General features: G+C 38.2%; 1 protein-coding gene across 2 annotated transcripts in view; it reads left to right on the top strand.

The window, feature by feature from the left end:
* Positions 1 to 21386, top strand: part of alg6 (ALG6 alpha-1,3-glucosyltransferase) — a 50409-nt gene extending 29023 nt beyond the window's left edge. Inside the window, exons 9-14 of one of the 2 annotated variants that reach the window (XM_059984419.1) lie at positions 4170 to 4255; positions 9375 to 9459; positions 11830 to 11900; positions 19155 to 19223; positions 19753 to 19951; positions 20975 to 21386. In XM_059984419.1, coding sequence (XP_059840402.1) covers positions 4170 to 4255; positions 9375 to 9459; positions 11830 to 11900; positions 19155 to 19223; positions 19753 to 19951; positions 20975 to 21172 — 708 coding nt within the window. In that variant the 3' untranslated portion in view covers positions 21173 to 21386. The remainder of the gene's footprint in view (positions 1 to 4169; positions 4256 to 9374; positions 9460 to 11829; positions 11901 to 19154; positions 19224 to 19752; positions 19952 to 20974) is intronic. The other variant, XM_059984418.1, reaches the window with a different exon arrangement.
* Positions 21387 to 21951: the final 565 nt, after the last annotated feature.

Here is a 21951-nt window from a genome sequence, read left to right as displayed (position 1 = left end):
TACTTTTTTTGTATTTTCATTTTTAAAAGTAACTGATTAATTATTTGTGATCCATTTTGATATTCCAACACATTCTGTGAATGACCACTAGTCTGTGCTATTGCATAGTTTAGTGATGACTTTCATGGATACTAGAAAACTTAAGTTGGACATTTTATTGTTACTTGCATAGTTTACAATTAACATTGTCCAGTATTAGCAAGTGAAGTGCTCTTTAAGACCATAACACATGGGAGTAGAATTAGGCCATTCAGCCCATTAAATCTGTTCCGCTATTCCATCATGACTTATTTATTATCCGTCTCAACCCCACTCTCCAGTCTTCACTCTATAACCTTTAACATCCTGACTAATCAAGAATCTATCAACCTCCACTTTAAACATACCCAATGAATTGGCTTCCACAGCCATGTGTGGCAATGAATCCCAAAGATTCACCACCCTCTAGCTAAAGAAATTCCTTCTCATATCTGCTCTAAATGGACATTCCTCTATTCTGAGGCTGTGCCCTCAGGTCCTAGATTTCCCCCACTATAGGAAACATACTCTCCACATCTACTTCATCTTGGCCTTTAAATATTCGATAGGTTTCATTGAGATAACCCCTCCCCCCATTCTTCTAAACTCCAGCGAGTACAGGCTCAGAGCCATCAAACTCTCCTTGTGCGTTAAGATCTTCATTCTGGAATCATTCTCATGAACTTCCATGGACCCTCTCCAATGTCAAAACATCTTTTCTTAGAAAAGGATCCCACAATTGCTCACAAGACTCTGAGTGCTATCTCAGCATTGTCATGGTCTGTTGCTCCAGTGTCATGAAAAACTGAGTCAGAATTATATCAGTGTTGTATTGCTGTAATCTAGGAGCAATAATTTACAGGGTTATTTCATTGGTGTGGAGTGAGGGAGACCTCTGATTACTTCACTGGCTGATTTGAAGATGGCTGCATTCTACGCCAATGCATCATCTCACTTGCAAAGTCTAAGTGCAATACAGACAAAAATATGTGCCTGGAGATAATGGTCTGATATTTCATGGCAATGCTAGGTTACTTAGATTTGTCATATAACCACCAATTTAGCTTCCTCAGCACCAAATTTCTCTGCACATTCTGTACCAGAACTGCTCTTCTGCTTGAAGGCAAAGTCCTGTGCAGTTCAGGGCTTTTGGGGGGATATGTTCCAGCACATGGTGGAATCGATTGTAACGTTGTAAAAGCTTAGCTGCTGAATAAATTGTATTTCCTGTCTTAGTCAACTGTCAAAACCACGACTATTTATAAGTGTTTCTGATCATCATAATCATTAAAATATAAAAAATTAAATAGCTTGCTAATAATTTTAACTGAAAATAGAAGACATTTAAAACACTTAAATAATTTGATTTTTTTTAAAGTAAAGCTAAATGTCTTAATACTTGATCACTTGCAGCTGCGTCTCTGCATTAATATGATTGGAAGTTGTTCTTCCTGTGCAAGACAACCTGGCATAGGTTTAGCTAGGGAATTAGACTCCGTGACAACTGATAGCCCACTTTTCCGGTTGAGAAAAGAGGTTCAGCAAATGTAGTAACTGTACATTTAGGAAAATAACAATAGTTAGAGAGGAGATAAGAGGTTGGGTAGTGAGGTTGTAGAGTGTGGTGATGTACATTTCTCTGATGTAGAATTCATTACTTAATTGACCTCTGTTTGGTTGTTAGCTGTTTCCCTAGTTTGTCTCTTTAATACATCAGTATGGTCACACTTCATGATGGAATGGCGTATTGCAGAATTGTGCTGAGTGATTAAGACATTAAAGGCAAAATATAAGCAGGAGTCTTTATTTAGATTCCACAGGAGGGGCACCAGATTTTAATAAAAATCAAAGCGATATAACTTAAAAGTGCAAAGAAATATCAGAGATGCTGTCATTTTAATCCTAGTTGAAGTAATTGCAGGAAAACTCTCCATAGGACTAAAAATCTGAACTCAAATAATTGTATCAAGACCCACTCAATATAAAATCACAACTATTTTAGTTAGTCCTACCTGATTGCTTAAGTAACACTGTCTATAGTGGTCTGAACTGTACAGGAAACATTGTGTGCAGCTTTTGTTCCTCATTGTCAAGTTTTTTTTGTCGATTTCAATTTGTTCAACTTCTTTTTTCAAAAATGTTTTTATTGAATGTTCTGAGTTTGATCTCTATGTGTTCTCAGCTCAAAGAGTTATAAAACACTTCTAGTTTCCAATTTTTCTTTCTTTAATGCACTTGCACTTAAGCTAAATAACTTGTTTATCAATAGTGTTCAATCACATGGGACAGATTCAACAAATGGATTTGAGAAGGCAAAAATAGCTAATTCACAAACAATCCAGATATATATTTAGAAATCAATATCTTGCCATGGTGGTTCTATGGGCAGGGGAATAGTAGGAAAGAACATTACAGGAGAATTGATAAATACTTGGAATGTTTATATCCCTCTATTTAAAGAGCGGCAACGAAGTCCATGACTCCACATTTTGTAAAAAAAAATGTGGGCCTAATGGATTAAGTGGTCTTTACCTAATGCATGCTTTTCAATATTATTTTTCTGAAAATGCATTTTTGAGCCATCTTTTCAAATCCTAGGATCAACCTTAGAACTTGTAGAACCTTGATCTCAATAATCATTTTGAATGAATATTTGCTGTTAAAGATAACTAAAATTCCCTGTATTTCAAAATAGTTAAAATACAGGAGGTTGTTCATTCTGTTGAAACTCTAATAAATTTGTAAAAGCATTCCACCAAATCTTGTGGCCATTCATCAAAGACTTGCTAGTTGATGCAATGCTCACAATCTGAATGTGCCATGAAGTTCTTTTCTTCATAGAGGTATATTATTTTAGGAAGCAATTGAATAAATGGCACTAGCCATGTGGAGAGCCATTGGGATTGCATCTGCCGTTGACCTGTTGTGGCAATAGGCAAATTGCAATAGGTCCAGGTCCTTGCTGAGGCAGGAGTTCAGTCTAGTCATGACCAACCTCTCAAAGCATTTCATTACTGTTGAGTACTGCCGGGCAATAGTCATTAAGGTAGCCCATATTATTCTTCTTAGGCAGTGGTATAATTGTTGCAGACTCTTTGTATACACATGACTGTGTGGCTAGGCATAGCTCAAATACCATCTACAAATTTGCTGACAATACAACCATTTTTGGTAGAATCTCAGCTGGTGACGAGAGGGCATACAGGAGTGAGATATGCCAACTAGTGGAATGGTGCCGCAGCAACAACTTGGCACTCAACATCAGTAAGACAAAAGAGCTGATTGTGGACTTCAGGAAGGATAAGACGAAGGATCACATATCAATCCTCATAGAAGGATCAGAAGTGGAGAGAGTGAGAAGCTTCAAGTTCCTCAGTGTCAAGATCTCTGAGGATCTAACCTGGTCCCAATATATCAATATTGTCATAAAGAAGGCAAGACAGGTGGCTATCATTTATTAGGAGTTTGAAGAGATTTGGCATGTTAACAAGTACACTCAAAAACTTCTATTGTTGTACTGTGGAGAGCATTCTGACAGGCTGCATCACTGTCTGGTATGGAGGGGCTACTGCACAGGACCGCTGCAGAAGGTTGTAAATCTAGTCAGCTCCATCTTGGGCACTAACCTACAAAGTACCCAGGACATCTTTAGGGAGCAGTGTCTCAGAAAGGCAGCATCTATTATTAAGAACCTCCAGCACCCAAGGCATGCCCTTTTCTCACTGTTACCTTCAGGTAGGAGGTACAGATGCCTGAAGATGCACACTCAGCAATTCAGGAACATCTTCCCCTCCGCCACCTGATTCCTAAATGGTCATTGAAGCTTTGGACACTATATCTCACTTTTTTTTAATATACAGTATTTCTGTTTTTGCACATTTAAAAAAAATCTATTCAGAACATGTAATTGATTTACTTATTATTTTATTATTTTTCTCTCCCTGCTAGATTATATATTGCATTGAACTGCTGCTGCTAAGTTAACAAATTTCACGTCACATGCTGGTGATAATAAACCTGATTCTGATATTGCATGTGGAAAATTTAATTGAGTAGTTTAAAACTTTGAATGCAATCCAACCTCTTCCTGATTCTAATTAATATTTTGCAAGACATTGCGTCTGGTAAACTAGTTATGTTTTTCTAACTAGGATAAAGTTGGAAATGTGTGGTGCAGTTTATCTATAATATTGAAGGTGAAGAAGATTCTATCACAACAGACACAGATATGGCTCAGGTAACCTTTTTCTTGATGAGCAATTTTGAGTGGTTTAGTTATTTCAGTTGTTACTATAGCAATGGAAGGGTTGACATTTTTAAAGTAATTGTGAATACATTTAATAGTTGAATACTATGCATTTAATTTAATACTCTGTATGTCTATCTCTGACACCATAGAGATCAGTTGGTTTTACGTATTCAGAAAAACTGTATTTATAATATGGGGATTTGCAAATGGGCATCAATTGAGGTGGCCAGGTCAGTTAGCTATAGATGGGTATCAAAGGGAAACAAAAGTTGTTCCAGGTGGGAGGGAAAGACGGTTGATTAGTACCTAGAATCAGAGTTATAAAGTTATACAGCACAGAAGTTTATCCAGAATTGGTTCAAATCACAGCAAATTTTAATGGCAACAGTATCTGTAAATCACAAACTATGTAATATGAACAGTTTTTTTGTCTTCTACAGTATTCCGGTATATTTACTCTAGGACTATACTTGCCCTTTCCACTGGCTAGTTGGAGTGAATGAATGAGAATCAGGTTTAATATCATTGGCATATATTGCTTTGTGGCAGCAATGCACTGCAATGCATAATTAAAAATTACAGTAAGAAATATATATGTATGAGTGTGTGTGTATGTGTGTGTCTATTTATTTATTGACTGAGATACAGTGCGAAATAGGTTCTTTTGGCCCGTTGTACCATGACGTCCAGCAATCCCCTAATTCAAACCTAATCATGTGATAATTTACCATGACCAGTGAAACTACTTACTGGCATGTCTTTGGACTGTGGGATGAAACCAGAGCACCCAGAGGAAACCCACACAGTCACAGGGACAACGTACAAGCTCCTTACAGGCAGCAGCAAGAATTGAACCCGTGTCGCCTGTACTGTAAAAGATTGTGCTAACCTGTACACTACTGTGCATGCTTCTGTCTCTCCAGGTAGTCCCATTGAGTCTCAATGATGCTGAGATCAGGGCTCCATTGAGGCCATACCATCTGTTTCAGAAATCCTAGTTCTTCTTTTCACTGAAGATAGTTTGTTATGACCATGGCCATGTGTTTGGGGTCATTGTGCTGCTGCAGAATGAAATTGGGACTGATCAGAAGCCTCCCCAATGGTATTGTGTGATGGATGAGAATCTGTACTTCTCAGCATTGAGGATTCCATTAATTCTCACCAGATCGCCAACTCTTATTTGCAGAAATACAGTCCCAAGTCTACAGGGAGCCTCCATTGTGCTTCACTGTTGGCTGCAGACACCCATCTGTGTCGTGCTCTTCTATGAAATTTTAAATTTCTTCAAGCCTTCTACTTGAGCCAGAAATTTAAAATTTTGACTGGTCAATCCAGATCACTTGCTGCCATTGTCCAGCACTCCAGTCCTTGTATCTTTGTGCATAGGTGATTCTCTTGGCATGGTTTCCACTTTGGGGAAAGGCTTTTTGGTAGCATTTTCCATGAAGACTACTTCTGACAAGACGTCTTTGGACTGCAAAGGGGTGTACTTGGGTTCCAGTGGTTTCGGTGAGTTCAGAGCTGATAGCAGCGCTGGAAGACTTCTGATTTAGAAGGTGTGTCAGTTTGATGTATCTCTCATCTGCTGCACTCAATTTCCATGGCTGGCCACTACACTTCTGGTTTTTGACCTTGCCCATTTCTCTGTGCTTGTTCAGAAGAGCTGAGCCAACTCATCTTGAAACTTCTGTCTGCTGCAAAATTTCTGCTTGGGAGAGATTTCACTGATGCTGGATGACCACCTGGTGTCATGTTGCTATGCTCACTCATGCCAAGTGGTAAGAACTGATGATTTGAGGGTTAAACTCACATTTGTCACACCCTCAACTTTTAGTTAAGTTGTCCTTTGGCCAGTTTGTTTCCTTCTACACCCAATCTAGGGGCAATAGTTCAGTGTCAGTTCATTGGTGAGGAGTGAGAGACTTCACTTGCCTACTTGAAGATGGCTGCATTCTAGCCCATTGCATCATCTCAGTTGCAAGGGTTGAGTGCAATACTGGCAGAAAAGAGAAGCTCCCACTTCTTACTAAATGCTCCAAATGTTGTGCATCCCAAGTAGCCTCTGACATCTCAGTCCAATTCCAGTTTGTTTTTCTTTCCCTAGGCATGTGTCCATTGCATTAAAATTGCCCACAATTCAGGACAAGCTGCAGCTAAGTAGCAGTCTGCTGGGATGCTGGTGTCGTATATGACAGTGTTATGTGGATGGTGTTCAGGACAAATGTTCTATGACATTTAACGTGCATCAGCCCTGTATATTAGCTGAAAGTAAATACTTCCCCAGAAGAAGATGGCGCCAACAAATAAGAGCAACATCCTGCAGGCGGTTCATGAAATTACTTCTTTCACTTCTTTTACATCTTACTTTTCTTTCAAATCTGCTTCTGCTATTGTTGGAGCCTGTGATCTACATTTTGGTGGTGTATTATCAAGCGCTCTGCTGTTTCCAAGGGTGTTCAGTGAGGCTTTGACTGAAGCTTGTGGCATTGAGGCCAAGTAGCTTGGAGATAGGGCACGAGCCTACGATCGACTCCATTTCTTGCCAATTTCACCGATTAAAGCACCAATGAAGATTGAAATCATTGAGGCGAGTGCAGAAGGCAGGCGTGTGTTCAGTGTCATCTACCAGCCTCTTGCTCACTGCTGCCGGAGGAATTTGTCTGCATGTGTTGGTCACTCTCTCCCTCTTGCTCATCACTCAAACGGTCTCGGTCTCTCTCTCTCTCTCTTGTTGATCGTAACATAGGAAAACAATTTATTGTTTTGAGAAGATATGAAATTGGGGAAAGATTTGAAGAGTAAACTCTTCTGTGAAGAACAACAATTTCAGGATGTATATTTTTTGCATTTCTCTCATATTGAGTAAACGAGGAATAAAATAATGATTTGGTAGATGGGCTAATGAGTGGCAAGCAGCATTTAATATGGATGGATATAGGAATAATAGGAGAAAAATGTCATTGGGAATATGCAAAATCTGTTGATATGGCAACACAACAGAAGATAGATTTTGGGCAAGTAGCATGCAGCTCATTCAAGACAAAAAATACTAAGTGCAATATTGGTACAGCTAGAATGACAGTACAAATCCCAGGAAGCATTAGTGTGTTGCTCAGATATAAACATATAGAATGCTGAAGGAACTCAGCAGGTCTGATAGTATTTATGGAAGGAAATGGACAGTTGAAATTTTGGGTCAGGGCCTTTTATTAGGATTTCAAAGAAAGGGGAGAACCAGTTTAAAAGGGTGGAGTGAGGGCTGACTGGTGATAGATGAATCTAAATGAAATGAAGACAGGCAGTGGAGGAGGGGATTTATTTGATATAAGCAGCTGGGAGGTGATTTTGGAGTGACAGAAGACTAAAGAAGATGCAAACAAGAGAAAATCTGCAGTTGCTGGAAATCGAAGTAATGCATGCAAAATGCTTGAGGAACTCAGCAGCCCAGGGAGCATCTATGGAAAGGAGTAAACAGTCAACATTTTGGGCTGAGACCCTTCATCAGGACTGGAAAAAAGATATTAGAAGATTAGATTGGACTTCTAATTTCTTTTTTCCAGTCCTGATGAAGGGTCTCGGCCCAACATGTTGACTGTTTACTCCTTTCTGTAGATGCTGCCTGGCCTGCTAAATCCTTCCAGCATTTTGCGAGAGGAAAATGCAGTTTGTTGATTGCCTACATGTTCATCTTCCCAGTTTCCTCCTCAGCTCCTTCGCTTTATTCCATGGTCCACTGTCCTCTCCAATCAGATTCCATCTTCCTTAGCCCTTTGTCACTTCTACCTAGAAATAAGGCTCAGATTTTGAAGAAAGGTGGAGTCATAGATTTATTTGGCCCTTCAGTTCTCCATGTCTGTCCCAATGTATTGGTTATCTATACTAATTCATTACTCTTGCTTTAGGACTGTATATTTCTAGTTAATTTGTTGTCCAGATGCTTCAAATCCAGTTATTGTGTCTGCATCCACCACGTCCTCTGGCAGCACATTCCAAATATCAACCATTGCTTAAAAAAAATCTTCCCTCTCAGATCTCCTTTAAAACTCCTTCCTCTCATCTTAAACTTGAGCCCTCTTGTTTTTTGAAAACCCTACTACTTGTAACTAATCCAGGTAACATCCTGGTGAATCTCCTTCCTACTCTGTCTGGCACAACCCCATCCTTCCTATGGTGTGGTGCCCTGAACCGCACGCAATAAATGCAGTATTGTGCAAAAGTCTTGGGCACATAAATAAAAAAAAATCTGTAAAGCAAAAATGCTTTCAAAAACAATGAAATTAAAGGTTTCTAAATATTTAAAGATAATTACTATAAAGAGCGGTAAACAGTAAAAAACTAAATTAAATCGCTATTTGGTTTGACCACCCTTTGCCTTTAAAACTGCATCAATTCTCTGGGGTACTCTGTCATGCACTTTTATAAGAAAATCACCTGATAGATTGTTCCAAGCATCTTGGAGAACTTGCCACAGTTCTGTAGAACTGGGTTGACTCACTTGCGTCTGTCTCTCCAGGTAATCCCCGACAGCTTCAATGATGTTGAGATCAGGTTCTGTGGAGGCCAAACCATCTGAAACCATATATTTAAAAAAAATATGGGGTGCCTAAGACTTTTGCACAGTAGTGTGCATCTGTGCTATGGTTTAAATTATTCAGAAATGCAATGAAAGTATTATGGGGACACATTGCAAGGAAAATATGAAGGGATTATTGGATAGAAGATTAAGGGCTATCGTTTTTTTTGGACATGCACTTGGCACATTCTTATTCTCTAATTTAGCTTTGACATTTAGAGAGGAGAGCATTATTTCTAGCTTATGGTAAATGGAAGTGGATGAAGAATTTTCACAACATTCCAAATTGCTTTTATCAAGTGGTAAAACAGATCTGGGCAGTGTTCTTAGACTGGTGTTTAAAGTCAAGTGTTTGCTTCTAATCCGTGATTCTCCATACATTGATTTCCTGATCTTTCAAGTCTTTCACAGTAATTTCACAAAACAGCTCGAGGCAAATCATGTATATTCATTTTAATAGGCGAAGGTCTGTTTTTCACTTGATGTGAAGTGATTGAATTAACTCTGTTTAACAATAATTGTTTTTCTTGTCAGTTTTGCCGCAACATTTCTGACACTTCTTCCTACATGCATGAAGTTGACAATGAATCCCACAATAAAGGGATTCAAATTTGCACTGGTAAGTTACATTTTGTGAATTGACATGCGTTACATACTATATATATAGATTAACTTCCATTTGACAATAAGAACTGAAAGGATTTTAAGCTGTGGTGATCGACGTTGTCCTTTGACTCTGTGTCCTCTTGCCCTGTCTAGAATTGGTTCTTCTCAGCTAGAAACAAAATCACCAGAGTTCTCTCTTTTCTCACTTTAGTGATTCCTTTTGAAGTGTGTTTTATTGTCAAGTCTGTTTGTGAACTGTTATTAACCTCCTCATTGTTAAATACTTTTTTTTTCTGTGATTATACAAAGAATAGCTAATTGGTTGGGACTGAAAGCAGATGTCACTTGAGGAGTGGTCTCCAGCTCAGTCTATTTAGTGTTGGCCCATTCCCCGAGATCCTTTCGTGTTCAACTATTTCCTTTCTGCGAAGGTGATGTCAAATAGAGAAATTGGCAGATTTTCCCTTTCCTAGTCCAAAGGGCACTAGCATGTATATGTCAGAATTGATTGTGTAACTCGAGCTATCATCTTCCTACTCATGTGTTGTTCTGTTCATTTACTTGCCCTTTGCTTTTTTTATTAATGCTTGGGAATTTTTTTTGTTTTGTTCTCTGATAGTAAATTATAACATTCATAAAAATGCAGGAGAAAAATATTAATCTTCGTCTAGATTTTGATCTTCTGTGGCTTGGCAGTTATTCAGTGAATGTGATCTAATATATGTGCAATTTCAGAAAAGATGGATAATAACATAATCCATTTGTGTTGCGTTTCTCCGTGATGTGGTGGAGTGGGTCACCCTACAGCCACACCATTGGAAAACCATCATCTTAACTGTGCTTTGTTGGCAGTGAAGGCACAGATCAGTGTAATTGTGCTATTGTCATTGGCGTCACCCTGTCTCTGAAGAGCAAAAATTGAATGCTTCCAGTCTTATTTGTTGTGTACCAATTCTGGCTGGATATGTGCCTGCTGTTGCACCAACACTTGCTGTTTAGTCAAGATTGATGGCTTGGATGAAATTCCAGAGGGCAGGCAGCTGCTGCAGATCTCAAATAAGAGTTGGTGCCTGCAGGAAGGGAGAGGAATAAAATAGGTGGGAGAATAACCTTGACAGCGCAATTATAAATCCAACAGTTTTTTTGCAACATGCTTTTAACTTTAAATTAAATTTACTTTCTGTAAAAAAAAACAAAACCATGAATTGACTATTTGCTAATATGCACGAGTAATTGACGTAAAAAATGCTCTGTAAATCCTGTGAATCATTGCAATTCTGTAAGTTCTGACAGCTTTGGGTGGATTGGATATGCCTATTTATTCTTGGAATATGGATTTACTTTTACTTAATCATATATTTCAGCCTTAGCTAATTTATAAACAGTCTAAACAAATTCAAGCACTCTCTGGACTAAATTACTAAGTGTTATAATTCTGAACCAAATTTTTGCTTAGAAGCTACAGATATGAATGATGCACAATAATTTGACGGATAAGCATTCCTGCATCTTTAATTACCCATACAAGTGAGATATTTAATGCAACTTGTCTTTTTCTTCATTTCCATCATGCTTCTGTGGGCAGTTGTCAAGTGGAATACCCCGGTGGAAAAAAGAACAATATCCATCCTATTTTTTAAAAAACCATCTTGCTCTGGGTGGAATTGGAACAGACAGTTCACTCAAGAATTGTTGTGCCATTTTGTTAGAAGGGGAAAGACAATAATTTTGGTCAATATTCCATACTCACTCAATCTTTGAATGATTTTAAAGCTGCATGTAGAAGCAAGTTTTTGAAACCTCCAGATGCATAGTGGACAGACTCCAATAATTACTAAATTTTATTTTGAGAATCGCCAAGTTAAAATAAGAAAGATTTTTTTTCTTTGGTGATAATGATTAGACTTGGTGTTGTTTGTGATGAGGGGCTATCTTTTATATTGGATTGTGCTGGGACCTATGATGACCCCGCTCTTCATTTATACAATTATGCAAGTTATCCTTGTGTAGCAGTTTTCTCTGAGCCCCTGTATATTCAGTAAGAAAGTATATTTAAATAGTGATAAACATTTCTCAAGTCCATCTGGCCACTGCTTGACTTGAACATTTCTTGATCTGAGATGTATACAAGTGGAAAATCACAGAGCAAGCTCTGCACCCATCCCTCTATCTTGAGTCATTGACAACTGGGAAAAGAACAATAACTGAACCAAAGTTTCTCAGGGTTGCTAACATTTGTGCAACTGTACTGAGATTCTATGTACTGAGATTCTTTAGAAGGGAACACAATTAGAGTTTGAAGAAAATATGTTGATACTTTCTTGCAATATGTAACTGGCACAAGCTAAGTTAAACTTCATTTAATTTTTTCTGTAATTTCTAGGTCAATTGTTCCTTATCATTCTTCCTGTTTTCATTCCAAGTTCATGAAAAATCTATACTTCTGGCAGCTATGTAAGTTTTGGGAATTTGTTATTTAATGTCTTACAAGATAAACCATGTGATAAGCGATCCTCAGTAGTGCTGTTCATGGGCATTGTTGATATGGTGTTCTACTTTTGGAAGATTGTAAATCGATCAGCCCAGGCCCCCCTTTTGCTGGGGTTACAGGAGTGAGAAACCTATTTATTCCTCTAAATATTCTTCCTTTGTCATGTGTCCACTTGGCATTGAATCTGGGACCTTGCTCTTCATGGGCCATTATCTCCTCAGACATGTTTGGTATTTTTATTGACCATGATACTGTGTTATGATTTTTTATTATTGGAACATTTTCTTCTCATTTTGTCATTATACTAAGGATGCCTCATAGGATATGTGCAGAGTCTAAAAGTTAATATTTCAGCCCATTGTTCCTTCATCAGAACTGGAACAGGTTTTTCCTTTTTCTTGCAGTTCAATAGTTATCACTCAGGTAACATCATGTTCTTTTGCTATGACTACAAATGTCTTCATGTTCTTAGATATATATACACAATGTCTGCAATAACAGAGGAGAAATGTGCCAATAGTTTCCATTATAATTCTAACACATTAAGAAAGCTCCTTTAATTTCCTTGAGGCCCTTGTGCTGTCTAAGTAATACTGTGAGTTAGAATTTTCAGACTGTCATGTGCTTTGGCTAAGTGTTCAAATTAGTTGTCAATATTTAAAGTTAATGAAATCAAACTTTGGAAACAGTCAGCTGACTTACAATGAGCACATAATAGAACATAGAACCACACAGCACAAGAAAGGTCCCACGGCCTACAATATTGTGCCGAACCAATTAAGTTAGTCATCAAATGGCAAGCTAGACTAATCTCTAAGCCACGTCGCCACTTTCAGTGAGCTCTGAGCTTGGATCTCGAGATCCCTCAGCTCATCAGCAATGTTGAGAGTCTTGCCTTTAACACAATACACAATGTTCATATCCTTCCATTTTCCTCACATTCATGTGCCTTTCAAAACATTTCTTAAAAGTTTCTGATGTTTCTATCTCTACCACCACCACAGGCAGCACATTTCAGGCACCCACCTCTGTGTGTGTGGAAAAACAAACAACTTACCCATCACATCTCCTTTGAAATGACATCTGCTATTAGATATTTCAACACCAGAGAAAAAGATACAGTATGTCTATCGATCCCTCTCATAACCTTATAAATCTCAATCAGATTTCCCCCTCAGCCCTCCCACTCCAGAGAAAACAACCCTAGTTTTTCCACGCTCTCAGCACATGCCTTCTAATCCAGGCAGCATCCTGGTAAACTTCTGCACCCTCTCCAAATTCTCAACATCCTTCCTAAAATGGGGTGCGAGAATACTCCAGATGCGGTCGAATTAGAGTTTATAAAGCCACAACATAACTTCCTGACTTTTGAAATCAATGCCTCATCTAATAAAGGCAAACATGCAAAATGCCTTCTTAACCATCTTATCAAGCCACGTCGCCACTTTCAGTGAGCTCTGAGCTTGGATCTCGAGATCCCTCAGCTCATCAGCAATGTTGAGAGTCTTGCCCTTATCAGTATGATGCCTCCTTACATTTCTGCAGCCAAGGTGCAACGCTTCACATTTGGCTGATTAAATGTCGTCTGCCATTTCTCTGCCCATATCTACAACTGATCTATATCCCACTCTTTCCTCTGCCAGTTTTCTATACTATCCACAACACCACCAATTTTCATATCATCTGCAAGCTTACTAACCCACTATATTTTCATCCAGGTCATTTATATACATCACAAGCAGCAAAGATCCCATTACAGATCCTTACGGAACACCAGTAATCACTGACCTCCAGCTAAAATGAGTCTCTTTGACCACTGTCCTTTGCCTTCTATGGAAGAGCTGGCTCTGAATATAAATGGCCAATTCACAATGGATCCCGTGTATCTTAATCTTCTGGATGAGACTACCATGAGAGATCTTGTCAACCACCTTATCTAAAGTCTATGTAGATGACATCCACAGCTCTACCCTCATCAATCACTTTCATCACCTCAACAAAAAAAAACTCATTCGTAAGACATGAATTGTCGTGCACAAAGCCATGGTGGCTCTCCCTGATTACGCCATGGTCTTCCAAATGCTCATTAATCCTATTCTCAAGAATTCTCTCCAGTAACTTCCCTACCACTGACTAGAGACTCAGCTGTCTATAAGTTCCAGGATCATCCCTGGTTCCCTTCTTGAACAATGGATCAGAATTAGCCACTTGCCAGTCCTCCAGACCTCACTTGTGGCTTGAGAGGAGAAGACCTTGGGCTCCAACAACCTCTTCTCTTGCCCATCTCAATAATGGGCATATCTCATCAGGTCCCGGGGACTTATCCATCTTAATTCTCTTTAAGAGACTCAACACAACCTCCTCCTTTACCTCAAAATGCCCTAGCATATCAGTGTACTTGGCTCTTCTCACCCTATTCTCCATGTCCTTCTCAATGTTAAATACTGAAATGTAAAATACTTATTAAGGACCTCGCCCACTTCCTCCTCATCCAAGCAAGTATTTCCCCCTTTATTCTTGTGGTCCTACTTTCTCCTTAGTTAGCTTCTTTTGATGTATGTGTAGAATACCATAAGATTCTCTTTAACCCATCTTGCCAAAGACTTTTCATGGCTCTTCCTCGGTTTTCTATTTCCCCTCTTCAGTTCTTTACTGACTTCTTTATCATCGTCAAGGGCACTGTTTGATTCGAGCTTCTGAAGCTTTATACATCTTTCCTTTTTCTTCTCGACTAAATTTGTCACCTCTCTTGACATACAAGGTTCTATTATTTTGTCATCCTTCCCTCTGACTGGAACATACCTGTTCTGTACTCTGTGCAGGACAGGTATGTCTTTAAACATCCTCCACATCCAATATATCGATTTGCCCAAAAACAGTTGTTCCCAATTCACTCTCCCGAGTTCCTGCCTAATGCTCTTGTAGTTTGCTCTGATCCAATTAAATACACTCGTTCCAGATCCATACTTATCCCTATCAATATTATCTTAACAGTTAAGGAGTTGTATTCACTGTTCCCTAACTGTGTATCCACTGAAAGGTCAGTCACCTGGCCAGGCTCATTACCTAACACCACATTCAGTACAGTCCCTTTTGTTGGACTTGTCTACATATTGATTTACGAAACTCTCCTGGATGCATCTAGCAAATCCTGCTCCACCTAAACCTCTTACACTAAGAAGGTTTGTATTTGAAAACCCTATTAAAATCTTCTTGGGCTTCCAGCCGGGTACAGATATTAAGTCAAAGAGTACAGGAGGTGTATCTGGGTTAGCTGGAGAAATTGGCAATAGCAGAACATTGCATTCGCAAAGGCCATAGGATTGACTTTGGCAGCGCAAAACTACAGTGACTTTGGGATCACCTGGTGAAGAAAACCATTGAAATAAAACTAGAGGTAAATAATTTTAACGAAAACCAAGGTCTAGCTCTAAGTAAGAACTGGATTTGTAAACAAGCGGAAACCTGATTGGATGAGGACTAACCAATTAGGAGGGACAGATGATGTGGCTATAAATACCACCAGCCTGGACACGCCTGGGCATCATCCCTGATGAAGATGCCAGAGTTTGTTATCAAAACATTGGTTTAAATCAATACCTCTACCTGCTGGAAGTCTGAGAAGAGTTTATTCATTATACAGGAAAGTACTAGATCCTTTTTTCAACGATCCTGCATATCTGTTCTTCAATATTCCAGTAACTACTGGGGCTGAAGTGGGGAGTGTTTCTGTAGTACAATCCCATCAGTGCATTCTTCCTATTTTGGAGTTCTACCCATATAGACTCAGTAGACAAGCCCTCGATTATGTCCTCTCCAAGTGCAGGTATGATATGATCCCTGATTGGTAGTACAGCATTCCCTACCCCTCTTCTGCCCTCTCTCTGTCTTTTCTAAAACATTGAAAACTCGGGCATTAAGCACCCATTCCTGTCCCTCTCAACCAAGTTTGTGTAATGGCCAGAACTTCATTGTTACTAGTACTGTACTTTCATGCCTTCTTCATGAGAAATGAAGAGTAATCACTGGCATAACTTCTTCAGCCAGGGACTTGAAGCTCACCCTTTCCACGACTGATCCCTCAAAGAGGACTGGGGTATGTTCTCCCAACTGCCCCTATCTGAAGTCCACAATTAATTCCTTGGTTGAGTGCAAGGTTGTTGTTGAGAAACCACTCAACCAAGTAATCTATCTCGCTCCTGTACACCACCTCATTGTCTTCTGAGATTCTGCCAACAAGAATTGGTGTTATTGGCAAACTTATTGACAGCATTTAAGCTGTGCCTAGCCACACAGTCATGCGTGTGGAGAGAGAGACAGAGACAAATATTTAACTTTAAAAAGTTTGATCCTTTGCTAGTGTTTTACTTTCTATTGTGACCATATTTTTAGAATGGTTAATTGTTCAGCCTGATATATTATTGGGGTAAAATAGACAGGGGAACTCCCGTGCTATCTTGATAATTTTGTGCTCTGAGTTGACCTTGGCAAGGTCAGTCACATGAGAGGTTGGAAAGAGGGAGCAAATACAAATCGAGTAAGTTCTTGCAATTCATTAACCAGTTTGCATTCACTCACATGATGTTATGTCTAGGCTGAATATTCATAATGTATTCTAAGAACTCACTCTGGAAGAATGGTTAATTGGATGGTGACCTATAACTCATAACCATAACTTGATGCTGTTAACAATGTAAGCAATTTAGAGTCATTGAATTATACAGCTTGTCAATCGACCTTTTGTCCCACAAGGTTCATGCTGACCATCCAGCTCCTATAACTCCCTCCGATTCTGCCTTTCATAAACACACTAAGGGCAGTTTACGTCAAACAATCAGATTATATATCACAGTGGGATGTGGAAGGAAGTTAGAACCTTGTAGGTCAGGATTGACCCTGTGTTGCTGGAGTTCTGGAGCAGCACCTCTACTGACTACGCAATAGTAGCATCCAAAAACTTGTGTGGGTAGAGAAGTTGTGACTCAGAAGCAGGCATGTTTTGTAGTTGTTTCAGTGTCCCGTTCCGATCACATTGAGTGATTGCATTACATGTAATAATATAGGCAATTTGCTGATCTTAAGGAATAGAAGTTCTTGGGAACAGGAAAGGAACATTAAGCCTTGAAAAAAGATCCTTTTTGGTTAGACCAATCCTACCAATTCTGTTTCTTATTTAATTTCTCATTCTCCGGTTCAACTATCAGGCTCAGTGATCTTTCCTAGCGACTTGCTTTACAGGTCTATTGGAAAATTATTTAGCTATTTTGTTTAACTACTTAAGCCACCATATTAATTTTTATTACCCCTTGGCATTTGACCTCAGTGATCTCTTTGTCTGGCTCAATTTGGTTAGTTCCATTATTAATCTTCAAAATGTATTTGTTTAGCTTATTGTAGAGTCTGCTTTTACCTAAGGGGAAAAGCTTTACTTGTAAATGGAAGTTATTTTCCTTGTACCTGACAGACTGATGTGTGTATGACGAATGTGAATCCAATCTCAGTTCCATGGTGATCATAGCAATCAATGCTTTAAGGAATAGACACATGAGTGATGAGTATATGGCTGAAAGCGACAGTATAATAAACATTGTGCACAGTGTACTTGCACAGATAACATGTTACAATGCATTCAACTTGCATTAACTGAAATTATTGCATTTTAGTTTCTGTATCTGCTTATGCAAGTTAGAAATATTGTAAAACAGCATGTTAATAGGTTTAAGAAATCTCTATTTTTTAATGTCACTCTACTATCAGGTTTAGTGATCTGTCCTGGCAGCTTGGTTTACAGACCTATTGCAAAATAATTCAAATATTCTGTTTAAGGTATCATTTCAATAAATGCTGCATTGAAAAAATTCCAATGCATTAAAATATTTTAGCTTCTCTCCAAATTATGCTCAAGATCTCTATCACATTACCAACTTGGCTAGTGCTTTAAGCTGTGGTAAATTTGTGGCTGGCATTGGTTAAAATTGACAAAATTAATTTATTGACCTGCACTGAAAGCTGATTGTGTAGCAAAGCATTAGGCTATACAGATGAGGAAGGTTCCAAATTATCCACTGAGGCAGCGGTATGGTTCTATGATTGGCACTTGGGTTAGGAATAGCCAAAGACTTGCAGCAATCATTTTACAACAACTATCTGGATTAAACATTGGTACGGGCAAGTGCCTGCATTTGAAGAATGATATTCCAGTATGAATTACCCCATTAGAAAGCAGTCTGCAATAGATTTAATTTTTTTAATTGAGATTAATCTGTTATTTATATATCAAAAAAAAGTTTGGGGTCTGTTATGCAAGACTGAATGGAGCAGCTGAAGAGAAGTATGTTCATCAATAAAATTTCTATTACTAAAGTGGTTGGGAAAGATAAGAGATAAAATTACTATTCCATAGTTATTTACTAATCCGATTACAATTTTTCCTGTCAGTTAACAATCATCCCATGACTTTGTTGAACAATCTTTTACTCCTGATGGAATACTTCACAAACACACAAACGTTCCCACTGTATTCATTTTCTTATTTAAAATTTTTTTTTTTTTTTGTTCAAATTTCCTCTCTTTCTGAAGGGATTGAACCTTCCTGGTGCATAATTCTATTGGCACCAGACACTCAAAGAATATTGACCCGCATGCCTAGCCATCAAATATAAGCTTGATTAATCTGGTTTACTATCAGTAATTATGAGCTGATGGGGGTGTAAAAGACAAAGGGAGATATAATAAGTAGAAGTTACAAATCTTTTGCACTTACCCAGGAACATTAGTGCTGTTATTTTTGGTTAGATACCGCTGCTATTCTGCCTCTTCCACACATCCATTCTTCATATTTTTTTGTCCTTGAAAGAAATTGAGTGGGCTGGTCATCTGTTGAATGTAGGATTATTTATCATATGGTCAAATAGACCATGGTATTTCCTGTCAGCTATATCAATGAAGTGCCTGTTAAAATATAAGCTTTAAGTGTTCATGCTGATTCATGTGAAAATTTCCAGGATTCCATCTCCCTACTACACAAAGCTTTAAGACTATTTGTAATATCCTGCGACTGTGAGGCGAGCTAAAGGAGCACAGACTGGGATTGAACCCATGACCTCCTTCGTCTGAGCAATTCACCCCATATAAAGCTGTGAGCTTACTTATTGGTATTTTCAGTTCAAGTTTGTCCAAATCTTTGTTTATACTGCTCTTATTTTGCTGGTTTTCAGACCTGTATTATTGATTCTACATGAACTGCCCTTCATGACAACCTGGTTTTTGCTGGTATCAACTTTTAGGTAAGATCAATAGTTTTACATGACAGATCGCTACATGTATATTGTACAACTTTTTCCATGTTGGTTCTACGTCTAAATATTTCTTCATTTCTTTTCCTAGTAGAATTGAGATCAAACTCAAGGTTCAGGGCAAAAAAATCATGTTTTTTTTTACAAGTTTAAAAAAATTTCTCTCATGTAGTCTTAGTAAATAACAATCATTATTCTTTTAAATATTAAAAAGAATATTTTGGAACTGCTTTCAATTCTTGTGCTTAAAGGCAAGTCTTCTTCCTGCTTTGGGTACTAGACAGTGTTTTTGGTGAAATGCCACTAAGTCTGACTAATTTGATGATCAATCCATCCTGTTGGCTTCCTTGCAATGTACTCAGTAAAGCAAGCAACGGATGCTGAAGTCAGTACTGTTAATCTTCAGTGGCCAGTACTATATCCAAGGTAACAGGTTTAACTTGATAACACTAGACACGTAAATCTAATTGAATTGGAATACAACTTTTCATTTGATACTTTTTCCTTTATGTTCTTACAGCATGTTTCCCCTGTTGCTAAAAGATGGCCTACTCCTCCCTTATATTGTTAGCTCTTTGACATTCCTTCTTGTCACAATGAAGTTGTTATCAGCCTTTGAAAAAGTGTCTGTGGAGGATCTGCAGCTCCAGCCATTTGTGCAGAGCTTGAGGAGGTACTTCCCACACTTTGCAATCTCATCATGCATTGCAAAACTTTCAGTAAGTAATCTCAGTACTTTAGAAAAAATGGTTCATTGCAAACTCATTGCTTTAAATTTGTTTTTATTTTCCAAAGCACCCAAGACTTCAATATTGGGTCTTGGGTTGTAATCCAGTTCAGACGAATTGAAAGGAAGCTAATTATTATTATTAACTTAGCCGCAGGAATGGCTTGTCCAGGAAATGGACACTTTCATAGCAGTACACTTCTAAGGTTGAAATGCTAATGAATTTGAGAGAGCTGCATATACAAATCTTGTAGAACTTACGAAGAAATGTACGAATACTGACAAGTGAATGTAACCAATTGGTTTCAGGACTGTGATGAATTTGAAGTGTGTTTTTGTACATGCAACGTATGAGATGGTTCTCAAGATGTTTCATCTTAGTTTTTGTTAGTTCAGTGTTGCCCAGCAATTAGTATGACTCAGCAAAACAGGAGGAGTTTTTTTTGAGGGGGCATGTAAAAAAAAAACGAGTATCTATCTCTAGTTCATCTAATTGGTCTTCTTAATATAAAGGCCAATAAAGAATTCACAGCTCTGAAATAATGCTAACGAATCTCTTATACTTGCTTGAAGAAGCAAACAGGCTGCACTAGAATGTCCTACTTGAAAGACAGCTCTCTCTGCTGAGAAATGCATTGGAGTATGAGCCTAGAACTTGATGCTAATATCTGGAGTACCATATGGGACCGTAACCCTTTGACCTCCTATTGAAGAGTTCTAATTAAAGAACAAACTGAAACTGGAGAACTGATTTTAATTATTTCACTTTCTCTTGCATCAAGAATTGATTGTCGATTTATTTTTCTCGGGTTGGTTTGTTTCATAGTTTGGATGTCCTATGATACTATACAGCTAGTGTTGGGTTATAGAATTTATAGGTTATTTATGGTTTAAGATTAGTAAGTATGTTTCAGTATTTGGGATTTACACCCTTAAAATATGAAATGGATTAAAGAAATTGTAGTTGAATGTTTTAAAAAAAACAGTAACAAACAACTTTTTTTTACTCCTACAGTTCCTTCTATCTGTGGTAGCCATGGCGAGTCTTAATTTGATTAGTGTAACACTAGCTCCTCCACCACAACTGCCAGACTTGTTCCCTGTCTTGGTGTCCCTAATTTCCTGTTTCCATTTCTTGATCTTCCTGGCGTACTTCAACATTCTGCATCTGTCGGAGCCTGTGTTCGAGAAGCATCAACGGAAAGTGAAATAGAGCACAGTTTGTTTTATTGCAACGCAAAATTAGAATTTATTCCACTGTATATTACAGTAAATAAATGATACTCTTTAGTCCAAAATGCAAAAATTATCATTTTTTAAAATTACGTATATACTTATCTGCCTCAATATATCAGTACCTGCTGAAGAAAGCACCATGAATCCTGGGTCTTCCTGCTTTATTTGATCTAACAATTAGGATGTTTCATGTGACCGCAGAAACTCCGATTTTAAAAAGTCATGTTTGCTGCTCCTGACTATCAAATGAACTTTGATGACAAGTGCAACAATATGAGTATCTTTTGTGGAAAAGATTAAGTTTATATATGATTCCCCAGTAATTATTATTCTGACAGCACTTTTACACTTGCATAAAGTAACCAGGATTAATGGCATTAAGTTAATAAGATATCTTGGCATTGGCCACTCCCTTTGAGAGGAGGTGAAGAAAACAAAGAGGATACATGCACCAGCATGCTCAGGTTTTGAAACTGGGCCATTTTTAAAGAGAACATTAAATAAGAAGTGAGCAGAACAATTGATGTGTGCTTCCTGCTTTTAGGGAAGAGAGGAAATACACTGCAAAGGTTTGGAAACATACTGATCTCTTCCACAATCAGACAAAGATAGAATCCAATTAAAAAATACTCCAGTTTGTCACGGTTGTTTTTATGGTAGTACATCCAAAACATTGTGAAGAATGCTGAACACTCTAAGAATGAAATTCCATCGTTCTTGTCGACTTAATTTACATACTTTACCATTTCTCCTGAA

Source organism: Hypanus sabinus, chromosome 11, assembly GCF_030144855.1.
Source record: "Hypanus sabinus isolate sHypSab1 chromosome 11, sHypSab1.hap1, whole genome shotgun sequence".
Taxonomy (NCBI): domain Eukaryota; kingdom Metazoa; phylum Chordata; class Chondrichthyes; order Myliobatiformes; family Dasyatidae; genus Hypanus; species Hypanus sabinus.
This window is presented reverse-complemented; position numbering and strand designations above follow the sequence as displayed.